At 39.7% G+C, this 14,303-nt stretch overlaps 1 protein-coding gene across 4 annotated transcripts; it reads right to left on the reverse strand.

Annotated features, from left to right (window-relative positions):
• Positions 1–603: 603 nt before the first annotated feature.
• Positions 604–9,993, reverse strand: LOC135794455 (homeobox protein OTX1-like). Of its 4 annotated transcripts, none has more exons than XM_065305753.1 (8): positions 9,553–9,993; positions 7,050–7,087; positions 4,362–4,549; positions 3,828–3,979; positions 2,139–2,299; positions 1,972–2,077; positions 1,689–1,904; positions 604–1,619 (listed from the first exon to the last, which is right to left on the reverse strand). In XM_065305753.1, the coding sequence occupies exons 2-8, from the start codon at positions 7,073–7,075 to the stop codon at positions 1,539–1,541; spliced, it is 930 nt and encodes a 309-aa protein (XP_065161825.1). In that variant the 5' UTR covers positions 7,076–7,087; positions 9,553–9,993; the 3' UTR covers positions 604–1,538. The 4 variants fall into 4 exon arrangements, with proteins under 4 accessions (XP_065161825.1, XP_065161828.1, XP_065161826.1 ...); XM_065305756.1 differs by having other exon boundaries at positions 4,383–4,549; positions 9,553–9,991; XM_065305754.1 differs by lacking the exon at positions 9,553–9,993 and adding an exon at positions 8,842–9,082.
• Positions 9,994–14,303: the final 4,310 nt, after the last annotated feature.

Below are 14,303 nucleotides of genomic sequence, written 5' to 3' on the forward strand. Positions count from 1 at the left end.
CACGGTACATCACTCAGGCAGAGGCAACTCTGCATGTGTTTACCCCACGCTTAATGTACACCGCACCAAACTCGCGCGCAGCCGAAGAGAGTAACTAGGAATATTACGCAATGGTGCAAAGAAAAAACCTAACGTAAGAAGAAACGTAACGGATCGCTATGAAGGTGTGCGCGTGGTAAGCAAATCGCGTGAGTTGGAAGCAGTTTGAAGACGGCACAAAAGTAGAACGTGAAAAGATAAACTTGTGTTTATATACACTCACATTATCAGTGAAGTAGTGTAGAAAGCAAATTTCTTCTTCTCTTCGGTACTCAATTATGTTTTAGGAATGTTCAACAAATTACTAATTATCATAACACACTACACGCTTATTTCGCTCGAATATAGCACAATTAACTGGATTAAAATCTCGAAACGCGTGTAGAGGTACGTGGAGCGCAGCGGATCAACTGATGATAAGAGATGAAAACAAACCTATTGAACGGCTGGCGGGAAGAGGGGACGCTGCAAGGACACAATGTCGACATACGATTGCATTCGTATGGTTTAACGCAAAAATAGACCCACACCTATATTACTACAAAATAATATTCAATAAAAGAATTGAGAGTGAAAAGAATAATATTATTTGTGATTTATTGTAATCATACAGCAACAAATTATCACAAAAAATGTCATTACAATAACTTATACAAATTTATTTTACATTATACTAGGCCAAACTTATGTCAATCAATATTTCGAGATCCTTTTATCGTTTAGATTCTTAGTTCTATGCAAATTAGAACGGACAGATAATTAAAATTTACACTTACACTATTTTAAAAATATTCGTTAATTTTAGGCCTTTTAACGCAAGTTTAACAAATTTTACAAAATAAATTCGCCCTAGCATGCAACTGCCATACATAATAACATTTGATATTGCACAAAACACAATAGATTATAGAAACAAGTTTGTTCAACCATAATTGTATTCCTTTCATAAGGACGGTAAATTAGAACTAAAGTTCAAGGAAATAAACATTTGTTAACTATTGCAAATATTTTATGCTGAGAATATTGTTAAATTAATACTATATCTACGGATATGTACAGTAATTTTAAGTGTGGTTCATCAGTAAACACATAGGTATCTAACCAAAGAATAGATTAATCATATAAGTACGTAGTCACATTTGCAATAGGTTTTGGCACATTGAAAACTACTACAAGAATATGCAATCAATCAACATACGACTAGGTATTTAAATCCTATAATCTAACGATTAATAAATTCGTTAATTTTATTGTTTTCTTTTTATCTCTTTTAATTAATGCCATAATTGATTATGAAAATCCATTCGAATAGGTCATCTATAAAATGTTGTACTTGTTTCTTTAAAAGATAATTTAGAATTTCAGTTGTTGATTAACTTGGAATAATATATGCCTGATGATAATGAAAATGCAATACACCTTTGGGAAATGTCATTGTTCCTGCTATAAAACCCGCTTGCAATTTACTTGCTAACTGAAGAACTTTTTGAAAACATATCTCATTTTCGTTCCCAGCTTGCATTGTAAAACCACGATGTTTCGTCTTTTGACTTGCTCCAACTATTCTCTAAATTATTATCCTGAAAATTACAAAACCACACATTTAGAAATATTGGTAGGTACTTTAACTTGTTTTGCATAAGACTTACTACGAATTGAGAATGTCCCATTGTCGAACTGCTCAAATAATCCATGTTAGTATAGTAGGAATAATTATTGTAGCAATTTGCACCCGCACTGGTCGTGCCCAAAACTGACGATTGATTCGTATTGCACCAACGATGCTGCTCCAATGGGAAACTATCTATTGAAGCAGGAGACCATATACTTGAATTACCAGCGTTTGAATATGCAGATGAAACCACCTATAATTAAATTTCAGTTATAGATTTTAAATTCGATTTGCCGAGATAATTATATTTCAAAACTCACCGGTGGAGACCTGTTTGAGCTTGCGCTAGCAACCGAAGCTTTAGTGTAGTTCGGGCTTTCTCTCACTTGTGGCGTTGTAGGTACTATCGGAGAACTGGTAGCAGAACTGAAAAAAAGACAATAATCACTTCTTTAGAAACCGTTGCGTTGCTTAATTCTCAACGCACCTGTTGTTCGTATTGTTATTGTTGTTGTTATTAGAAGCTGCAGGCGATGATGACTTCGTTATTAGGCTTTTACTTTTGATACGATTGCTTTTGTCAGCATTCTGTTGATTATGTTGTTTCTGCTGCTGCCTACACTTTGCCCTTCTGTTCTTGAACCACACCTGTAAAAGTCACACCGTAAGCAAACTCAAACTGCTGACGATGCTGTGGTTTTGAAATAAATTGTCGCTACCAGTGCAGGCACGTGAGACACCTTGTTATGGTTTTATTTCAACAGACACAATCAATATCGACTAAAGAAACCCCAGCTATTCGCGTAGTGTTCGATACGATGACGATGATACTTTGCACTTTAAAGTTTTCACATTTTCTAGACTTTACCAATGCGACTGCAACGACTACTTTATCCAACTGTAAAGAATACATTACAACGTGGTCGTACTGTTTCTGAAAAAGTTTATGTTCCTGTTTTACGAACCCTTCGAGTATGTTTCGAGCGGCTTGAAGCGAGCAACACAGGAAGGTAATAAGCACAATTCATTGTAGTCGACAGAAGTTAATGTGGTCGATATGAATGGCATGTCGAGCAATGCGTGCGCTACTTGATGTTGATTTATTCCGGTGGGGTGTAAGTTGTAGGCTCAAATTTGACCGCCCCCTAATTCGCACGACAAAGAGCCGGAGGTGCGACGTGCCTTCGCATCGCACCAAGAGACTAACAACTTTCCATTCAGCCCGCCGAAAAAGATCGCTTTCTAATGGTCGTTAGTAATTTATTATGTGCATTTCGTACACGCAGTTTCATTCAGCATGTACACGCACTCACAGCACCCCGGTTTGTTATTTTTATTGTTGGCACACGTCTTGATGCCCCGTTGAGGCAAAAAATTCAATGTCAAACATCGATAAATGTTACGATTTTAGCGATTTTTAGCTATAACGTTAGAACGACTTGGAAATCCCTACTAATATTATAAATGCGAACGTCCTGATGTTTGTTATACTTTCACGCAAAAACTACTTAACCGATCATCATGAAAATTTGTACACATATTCTTAGTGGTCCCCGAATGGTTATAGGCTACTTTTTATTTAATAAAAAAAATATTTTTTAAATAAAATAAAGAAATTGTTTAGCCAATAATACCTCTGCATCTGGCTATTTGAGTACTTTAACGCTATCTAGCATTCCAGCAATGAAGCTCAAACCTAAGTACTGTAGTACCATCACACTGTATTATCACACTGTATTACCGACAGCTACGTCAACATCAAATCCAATTGACTACACTATGGAGACTGTATGTACACTATACTTCCATAGACTATACTTTCAGCCATTTTAAACTTCCCGCCATTCTACATCATTGTTACTTCTTCAGTGACTACAGACGCGTACGGAAGCAACTTCATTATTTTAGATATTCGCGAGCGAAGTCGCGGGTTAAAGCTAGTTACGGTAATAAAAACAAAGTGTAGACCACCGTCTACGTATAAATTTTTTAACAACTGATAAAAAAACTTGAAACCCCATATAAAAGTGATGGTTATTCAATTCTTTTCTTCAAAGCAAAAACATAATAAAAACGCAAAGTTAATGCTGAATACTTTGTGTGCGGAATCCGTCGAGATATTCAGACGTGTTCTTTGTGATTGAAATTTCAGCTGAGTGTAGTAGGTATGACTTACCTGTACTCTGGACTCGGGCAAATTAATTTTCAAAGCGACTTCTTCCCTCATAAAAATATCGGGATAACGAGTCTTGGCGAAAAGCGCCTCCAGCACATCCAATTGTGCTCGGGTGAATGTCGTCCTCTCTCTACGTTGCTTCCTTTGGTTACCTTCGAAAACAGACACAAGACTGGGATTAAACAAATCTCTTGTTCGCGGCGTTCCATCAACGAATTGAAAAGTATGACTAGAGGCGACTCTTGATGCGTACGTTAACTTAATTAATGCCCGGTAGGCATGGCGTGAAAATTAATATTCTAAAGTGTTGTTTGCAGTTATTACTGTAGGTAGGTATCTACATTATTTTGTAACCGTTTTAAAATTAAATTATAATATCAACAAGTGTGATTTTATTTGCTCACTAAAAAATGTAGATGCGTTTCTTTGGCAACGGTCTACTAGAATAGAATATGATCGTTATGCTATCAAAAGCTTCTTCGGATATTCAATAGGTTGTATAAAAATATTTTAAAAATCACATGGCACACATACCCATGTACTGTGAATATTTACCTCCAGGGTAACCCATTGTGCCGTGCAGAGATTCGACGGGGAGTCCATGCAATCCTAATCCGGGTACTGGATAAGGAGCCGATTTGAGATAGGCCATACCTGCCGACGAGCCGCTGCCACACGAAGCGCCAAAGCCCGTGAATGACAACTCGCTCTCCGGGTTGCAACTGAAAGCCCAACAAACAACATAGACAATGCCTACATTACACACAAAATGTGTCAAAACTTTTCAAAGCATAGAGCGCAATCGTCTCAAATGTTGAAGTAGCACCTAGTTTAATTTGATGATTAAACGTGAAGAGAACAGTCGTCCACTTGATATAATAGATATGATTTAATTCCTTTGTGCCACCGCGGCGAATTGCATCAAGAGAAAACCAACAAGAGCACCCGTTAATGGCGCATCATTAACCTTATCAGCAATGATCATTAAATCCATCTCTCCACTGCCGGCTGCCAGCGCAACACCCTCGCCCTTAACGATGCTCAACGTGCAACCTACGAGCCCCGAGTGCTCTATCTGCAAAGCTTTACTAAACTAATTGGCACAATCCTTTTAAATATGTACAAACAGACATATATTTTGCATCAACTGGGGGCACAAAGAATCTCTAACTGACCCCACAAAGTGTTGTACAACGTTTTTTGTATATAAATACAAGCCAGCCTAAAATCCCCGAGTCCGTTGCATTCGCTGCGGATTAAAAACCTAATCAAAAGTAGTTTTCAAACTTTCAGCTATTCATTACGTCCGCTTGGCGGAAAGTTTCTTCTATCGTGGTGGTGGCGGCGGCATGTTTGTCGTATAGTTTGCTTCTTGAATCGAGAGTAACTAGGTTTTTCTACGCTGCCGGTCCACAACTATCGGTTCCTTTAAGGGATTTACTAACAGCGGCGGAGGCTCCATGCTGTCTCCGGCAAATCACACAACTCGAAAATACCAAATAATATACATAGCTGCTCATCTTTACGCTTGGGCTTTTTTACACAAAAGTTTCGGTGATTTGAGCGACGACAGTTCGACAAAAGGATGCTAGCGGCGGCGCGCGCGCAAAGAGACTTTGTCAAGTATACCGCGCGTTCGTTTGAAACCATCATGAATTGTGCTTGTGTGTGGCAATTCGCACTTCATTTGCATTCGAGAATCGGTCACTTTAATGCTTTTTTAAATGCCCACACATTGAGTAAACACTTCTTTGCGGCGCCACGCCGCCAAAGTGTATTTCTCGGTACTGTTTCCCTTTTGAGGGATACAATTGGCTAAACGGCTAATGGGACTTATAGTGCGGATGCTTTAAATTATTCATACTGATAAAATGCTTCGGACGTGTGTACGTAAAACAATAAACATCCGCGCACGTTGCTCTAATAGAATTGTCTCGTTTCAGAGTTTTTTCAAGGGTCGTTACTTATCGATGTTAGTTTTTGATGGCCCACAACCCAAATAATCAGTTTAGATACTGAGTGATTTGCTATTAATATTACCACACTAGTAAACTTACTTTAAAAATAATCTGATACTTCTAAGAAAGTATTGTTTTAGTGTTTAGACTAAAGAATCCAAAATCAAAAAAATTCTATTTTATATTCATAAGTTTTTGTAACGTTGCTTCGGTTTGAAGATCATCCTGTATGGCGTGAAAACATATAAGCCGGGGGGACGACGAAAGTAGCGTGGTAATAGCACACCAGGGTTTAATTCGAGGGGTAGTCGCAGCATGTGCGACTCAATAAATCCGGGCGCGTGTATGAGTGTTTTCCGTATTCAGTGTTTCGTAGATAAGGACCCTAACTTTTGCTCGCCCAAGATAAGTGAGTTGCAATTTGCAACTTGTGATTTCGCCTTTTCGAAAACCCTACATCTCAGAAAACATTAAAAGGAGTTTAAAAACATGTTGAAACGTTTTCAAAGATTCAACATTCACCAAACCCGTCATTATTGAAAAGGTGTTGGTCGTGTTGAAGATGTCAACTGGATTGAAATACTAGGAGGTGTTATTATATGCATATCTTGACGCCTTGTGCCCACAATGATAATCACGAGCCTGCGCATATAAAAAGATAAAAACAAGAATATTATAACATTAGCCCGATACGAAAATGAATTTTAATCTCTTCCTAATCTCCCTTTACTTGCATGTGACGTCTTGTGCTTTTGTGTCGCTCTTTGGCAGCGATGACGAGGTGCCCGTAAAGCTTAGACCTGCGTCCTTCACCAAGGGTGTGACCGAAACTTGATTCTTGCTGGCTGACACAATAAGGGCCAAACAACACACTTACTTCACAAAGTTTTTATTTCTCAATCGAATGCTCTTTATATTCTCGTGGCTCCTTGTTTATAATATAGACTATTTTTTGTGTGTTTGTTATCAACGCGTCTTGTTAGTGCAATTGGACACCGAAAGATTGAAGATTTTCAGATGACACTTTTTTCTTCGCTTTGTTACGTACATCCAATGTGTGGATTAATCCGCGTCAGTTTTTTAAATCCCTTTCAAAGAATCTCAGATCTATAGATCTTAAAGTCGATTGTTTCAAATTACAACACGGTTTTACAATTACCTGCTCAGACGGTTGGTTAAAATTACACGAATACAAATAACTCTTTAATTATATTTTTTGCTCGAGAATCAAAATGGCGACTTAAAAACAAGTTGAGAGACTTACCCAGCCGTTAAACTGTTGGGCCACATCTAAAATCGTGCCTGAAAATAAGAGAAAACGGTTAATAATATGCATAAAACAAAAAAAAAAGATCACAAAATGCATTCCACCAACGGAGGAGAGATATTAACCAGTCCAAAAATGTCTGACGAATCACAAACCGCAATGCTTTGCAAAGTGTTTGCATGTGCATCTCTTCAGTCCTCGGTTTCATATCACAAGGACCTGGCAAAAGCAAATCTTCTTTTCGTAGATATGAAAAGGCGCGCCCGAAATATGCCGTTGCAATATCCAAAAGGGCAATTGCATCGCCGCACAAAGGTCTAACAAAAACCCCTTCGCAGACTTGACTTGACTGTGGTTTTTCAAGTGGTTATATTCGCGGCGCACATGCACAACTATAGCGCCCGCCACTGTTTGTGCTCGCTCGAGCTTGTTTATTAACTTTTCGAAATGAATCGCAGCCGACATGCACCGACCAGCATGTAATATATATTACGCGTAGATATACGTTTCACCCTTGTACGAGCAAGCACACGAAAGCTTCAGTGTTCAGTTTCGCCCCGAGCGAATCTAATACCTTCACGCTCATTGTGTTTAATCAATGCGGCGAGTGATAAATACTCAATTGCCGGCTAGCCAGCCCGTTAGCGGATTATTAATATTTGTTTAGCACGTACTTGACAGCATGTTCGTTCGTTCGTCTTGTAATTGCGCGATGAAAGTCGCGTGGATTGTTGCAATCACAATAATGCATTGTGCGGCGACTTGTTTGTAGCAAATGGTTTAGTTTATGACAGCCTCGCGAGTTGAGAGATTAAAGTCGTGTTGCGCGTTGAGGTACTTACCAACCTGTAACGCTAATTAACCGAAAGCTTTCTAGTTGCGCACAATGCACAGTAGCACACAGTTGATGCTCAGCTTGTGCTGACGGACATCCAGTTATATTTGTATACAAAGGAGTAAATTATTCTAAGCTTGTTCATATTTGCGCGCTCTATGGTTGATTGAGTTATGGAAAGTCATTTGTTTTGGAATAATTGAAAAGTTACCAAATTAAATTCTACTCTATTTAATTCATATCAAATTCAACTTGACTGTTTATCACCCTCTTGCTTTACGCACTGAGTTAATTTGGGCGAATGATTCCCGAAACGCATTTGAAGTTTCGCCTTTTAAATTCAATTTGCGTCCTCCCTCAGACGTAACGATAATATCATTGTCCATAATCGTCGCGTGAATAGTGGGTGCGAGCCTGTACGAAGTTTCCGCATCTGTTCGCAGATTCGCACGAAGGAAAGAGCACGCACATGCACTCACACATATATTACACAGGAAGGTCTTCCTTTTCTTCGCATTTCCTTTTGTGATTCTTCTCGGCTGTGATTCGGCGGGTAACAATGCGCACCGAGTCCTTTTGACGTTGTGATCCGGCGCTCGAATTCGTTTCTAATGATGCGCTCGTTGAAAAGTTATCCGAGTGAAACGATATTTTTCTTTATCGATCCGCACGATGCGTACACGCTCCAAGTTCAAATACGCATGAAAGCTTTGTAGCAGCCAACGAGCGTGCAACGAAAAATTCCGCAACAGCGGCGGTTTTTTTGAAGGAGAAATTTAGATGAAAAAGTTAAGTAGGAAACCGTATCGAAAGTCAAAAAGTTTTGCACTTATTTTTCAGATTGATGCGTCGACGAATTGTGAATTCATGTTTGATGTTTGAATTGATTGGGTTCGCAGGTACTTTGCTTCAATTCACAATAATTTCACACAAAGTAAACGATCACTAACTTACATTTCGCAGCTCTCATTTTTCCTTTAGACTAGTTTCAATTGTTGTTGAAGTAAATGGTGTGGTATTAAAGTGTTTCACGATGTGCACAATCGATGACAGCGTGCCGCGATGGTAATTTGCGATTGAATTCGCGCGTCGCTGTGCGAAGCTGAAGAGCGACGATGTTGAACTGACGCTGTTCCGAAACGGCACAAGTTAAATCCAATAGAATCATAATATGATGATAATACTCTTTGCCGGATCCGTGGATTTACTAGCAAACTAATCGTCTTATATGAATTCTGCTTCTTTTTCTAATCCGGATCCCCAGCGCTTTTTACGAACCCGATGCCGCTGCGTATTTCGAGCGAGTATTGTTAACATATCACTCGAACTCAACACACAGTTGATAAAAAATAAAAACTTCAACAAATTTCACACTGCTGCTATTCAAAATTAAGGATTCTTAGAGTGATGTTTGTAGTTTGCGGTGTTTTGATGTTTTCGTATTGAGAATCGTAAATTTTATCACTGTCAGAAATTATAAAGTGGATTTATAACAAACAAAAACAAGTAGGTAAAACGTTGCACAGTTCTTCGAAGTTGGCAATAAATTCGCAGACACAACACGACGCGTACTCGTAAATAAAGGATAATTCCGTATCGGTTCGGATTGGGTTTTTGTCGCAGCCATTTGCACTGGCATCGTGAAAAACAAAATGGAAAACTCACCTCGCACTCGGCGGCGTCCTCGATAAAGTATCCGTTGATGGTTTTGCGCTCGCGTCGGCGTTTTTCCGAAAAACTCTTCGAAATATAGAAAGTCAATAAATATCACTCCATCTATTTGTTCACTTAGTCAAACACAATGCGAGTTAAGCCTCGGTACTTAGTGTAGATAAAACCCCGAGTTTAGCGCAAATCGGTTTACAGTGGATTCCTAACTATATACACGCTCCTAATACGAAGGCTGTATTAAATAAGTAGAATTGATCCTAACTTTTCACTCTGGCCCCCCGACCACGCCCTCGCAGTGACGTGCGCGCATCCCAACTGCTGCACCGTGCCATCTTCTTCGGCCTGCTCTCCGGCGCGCCGGCCGCGACTACAGGGGCCGCCTGCCTCTGTCGCTCCTGCTCCTGCTCCTGCTCCGTCTCGCCGAGCCGCACGCCGCTTTCTGCACCAACCACCGCTCGCCCCCAGCATACACGCTTTCCACGGAAAAACTACCACGCACCACGCGCGCCGCCGCCAACGGTCCTATCCCGCGGCGGCGGCGGCGGCAGTCCCGTATCGACTCGCCGCTCCGATAACAACAACCATAAAATGCGACAAGACGCGCTCCGCGGCGTCGCCATCGCCATAATTGGAAAATAGTAAGCACAGAAGCGCAGAAAGAGACGATCACCGAGCAATGCGAAAAGTTGAGTCAGAGATTTAGAACCGCCAGAGTGTTTTTCTCCTCTCTTCCAGTTCCAGAGAGAGCATTTTACATCAATAAAAGCTTTTATGTGTCTTTTAGCAAAGCTCTTCGAACGTTCACTCGACGCGCGTCTTACGCGCGACTTAGTTGGTCGTTCGATTCACGATCTGTCTATATCCACCAATATCGCTAACATTATCATAATCAGGAGCTTCCTCAATCCTTTAATCCAAACATTGAGGATCTAATAGATTTAAACGATCGACTTACGCTAGCGCATAAAACTTGCACGAGCAGCAGCATGGAGAGCAATAATTGGCGGCAGCGCGCTCGGCAAAAAAGTTTGTTTTGCAACAAGTTTCTTTACTTTCCATGCTTCGCTGCGCGTACAGAGTATTATGACTTCATAACTTATTGACAAACCACTTCTACTGTGTGGCGCTTATAGTTTAAACCAGCTAATTGTATCAACTTTTTATGGCATGCCAGGCGGTGCAAGGGCTGTTGTTTTCTTTGCTGTCTGCGATCGCTGGAAATCGTAAAAAATTAAATCCGCTGCCAGGAAGTGGTGTAAGCTGGGATTTTTGAAGTTCCGGATGTGGTGTGTTGTACCGACAACGTTATTAAACGGAAATTGCTGTTCATCAATGCGCTCAACTCCTACAAATATTTTTTCATGAATTTATTTATTGCACATCATACTAAATATAAAATGCAACCACGTTTTTTATACTCCTACTTATAAGAGAAGTTGTTGCAGGAATAATCCAAATGTACAAAGACAATAAATTGAATTATTAAGGCCAGCATAAAATAAACACTCTTATGTTGGGTTTTAATTGACGCATGAAATTCGATGAGGCATATCAGCGCGCACCAAAAAGCACGTAAATAATTCTGCGTGGGTCCTCGGCGGCGATCCACGCGCACCAGAAAATTGTCTGTTGTTATATACGCCTCCCCTTTGTTTCAGCCGCCTACGCGACGACGCCCCGCCAGCGCTTGCGTGATCACATGGAAACTTATCCACCAATGCGACGACGCCTATCGTAAATCAATTCGGCGGTACGCGCGCGAGATAAGTCGTGGATGCTGCTGGTGCGCGAGTTGCGACAGGGACTCGCAGCGGCTCGCTACCAACGGCAACGGCAGTAGCGGTGGCGGCAACGACGAAGCACTCTCTCCGAAAGCATGCAACAAGGCAAGCCAACAAAACACGATGTGTTCGAGTGCGTACCTCGCATCGAGCGACACGCACACTCATCTCCGGAGGTGGAGGAGGGAGCGAGATACAAGTGTGGGATTATGCCGCCAAGGAGAACGATTCCTGCAGCCCCTGCAGGATATTTTCGTTTGGAGAGCGATTTTCTGATTGCGAACGACGAAATGTGAAAGTCGTTGAGTTGCTTCCTGCACGACAAAATTTTCAGATTCTCCCCCGAAACTGGACTGCTGTTTAAATATGCATAATCCTTATCGATTCTAATTTTTCATGTTCGGAATATTATAAAGGTTTTAGAAGTTTTTTGAAAAAAAAAAGGTGACTCTTTTATGTCTCCCAAATGTCCCACCGCGATCAATATTCCACTTCATATTATGATCTCTGTATCAAGATCGACAGAATATTTCTGAATACCTGTTAAATTTGTTATGACAGGTTTCCAGATGGCAACGCGTCGGACATCAAGTTAAAATGTGCAAGCTTTGATGACTTGAAACTATTTCACCACGAACGTCTCAATGCGTCTGCTTTAACTGCCAGCAAAGTCAATGCCATCAATGGTGCTGTGCAAGTTCAGTCATTCACGTTCTGAATTATTCGACTGCTTGAATTTAAAAACGTACAATACCTTGTTATGTCTTGTTATACTTGTCACTTTATACAATGTAATTATGTTTTCATATACACGCAACAATACGTCCAAAGATGATTATGATACATGTCATATATTAAAGGGGATATATTAAATGCACTTTAGTTTAAATACAATCCACTTGAACAGCCGCACTTAAGTTTTCATACTTTGCACTAAGAAATTCATATTATGCACTATAGATTGTATAACTTATATTTTAACACAATGCACTTATATATTCAGGTTTAAGCTTAAATTTGTTTTGAATCAACTTTTTAAATTGAAACTTTATAATTTGTGGTGGTTAGGTAGGCTACCTTGTCTTGTATTATTTGTCGGGCGGTCGGGGGTTGGGGTGGTGGTTAGGTAGACTACCTTGTTTGGTATTATTTGTGGGGCGGTGGGGGTGGGGAGGGTGATAGAAGGGGCCGGTAAAGAGTACGGCACGTACTTAATACTGCAAGTTTTATAAGACATATAATTTAACGAACTTTATTTTTTCTTTGGGAGATAGATCATTGTTAATACAATTGAATCAAGAGGAAATATATGGCGATGGTACTTTTGATAAAGTGCCAAAAATATTTTATCAACTGTATACGTGGCACGCTAAAGTAAACAATTCTTATCCGCCATGCATATATTTCCTACTGCAGAGGAAGAATGCAAGCACGTATAGGAGGATGTTTGACATTTTGCAGTTTTGCAGTTGACTAATGCATAGTGGCGCGCTCTATTGGCGAATGTTTGGTTAAGAATACGGCACGTACTTAGTACTGCCAGTTTTATAAGTGCAAAGTATTAATTTCATAGTGGAAAGCATTTTATTCAAGTGGAATTATTTTTCAAAGTTCAAATATTTATTTTAAGTTCAGTTCTGTATTTTTAAGTGCAAGCATTAATTATAAGTGCATTTAATGAATTGACAAGTTAAAAATCGAAAAAATAAAGTTCGTTTAATTACATGCCTATATTAAATTATTGAAGAACATATTAAAACTGAGTCAATTTTGTGTTTTTATATTGGCCCTATAAATTCTGAACGCAAAGACGCCAGCAAATCTAACAATAAAGCTTAACATATTTGTGTTATTAGATATATGTGAACATGTGAGGAAGCCTATCGATGGCGGCGGGCTTGGAGTGTCCTGCGGCACAACCGGAAAGCTTTTGACGGTCACCACAAGCAAACATAAACAATTTACAAAGCAATTATTGTGCTGGGAGCATCAAATACGCGCTGCTAGTATCAGATTAAATTTCATATAGCTCCCGACCAAATGGATATCTAATCACTGGTTAATGTGGTACGCACTGGAGGGAATAGACATGAGGGGCGATTTCCCAAGAGATCAGGATATACAATTACCTTCGCTGTGTGCAGAAAAACATAAGCATCTTCAGCCACCACAAAAAAAAACAATGATTATTTGTAATATTTATGATGAGAATGGTTATCAGACATTTGCGACTAGAATATAGTTCTGAATTAAATTTGTGCGAAAATTTGTATAAATATTCAGATTCTTTGTTCTCTAAATCCCCCAAAACTTAGAAATGCCATGTAAAAACTATATAAATTTTATTTCTGGTCTTTGTATCTTTTAAGATTTTTCCCAATGTCCCAGAATAATATTATGCAATCATATTTTCGAAACAAAGACACAAATAGTGTGTCGTGAATAAAACGCGCAAATTTTGCAGTTGCACACTCCACTTTACTCAAAGTAATTTCCACCATCTGTCATATAATTCAATATCAGCTGGTCCAAAAATATTTCCTTTTTTTGTTCCCTTCGAGGACCACAAGGATTGAATAACGTCGCAACGCGTCTGCCGCCGTAGCAAGAGAATGTAGGCAGGCCGCTTGGGAAATGTCTTCATCAGCAGAACCGTAAAATTACTTCGGCACAAATCTCCGCACCGACCATTAGTACTTACCCTCGCGCTCGTTGCACATTCCGTTTTAACAAGTTGCGTTCGGTGGCGGAGTGTGCACCTAAGTCTGACATGGACGTCTAAGCGTGAAGACATGCGATGCGCGGGGACGTTCACGGTGCTTCTGCCATCAAGGGTGGTCTATTGATTGTGTAACTTAACACCGGCAATAATACGCTATTAGTAAAGATCAATACCATGTATAAACTAGACTACAGACTATAAAATGTGTTAAAAATTATTTTAAAATATCTGAATCTGCTTCT

Source organism: Atheta coriaria, unplaced genomic scaffold, assembly GCF_025399875.1.
Source record: "Atheta coriaria isolate IRGN ID8LTWV9N9 unplaced genomic scaffold, Caltech_Dcor_3.1 hic_scaffold_6_pilon, whole genome shotgun sequence".
Taxonomy (NCBI): Eukaryota; Metazoa; Arthropoda; class Insecta; order Coleoptera; family Staphylinidae; genus Dalotia; species Dalotia coriaria.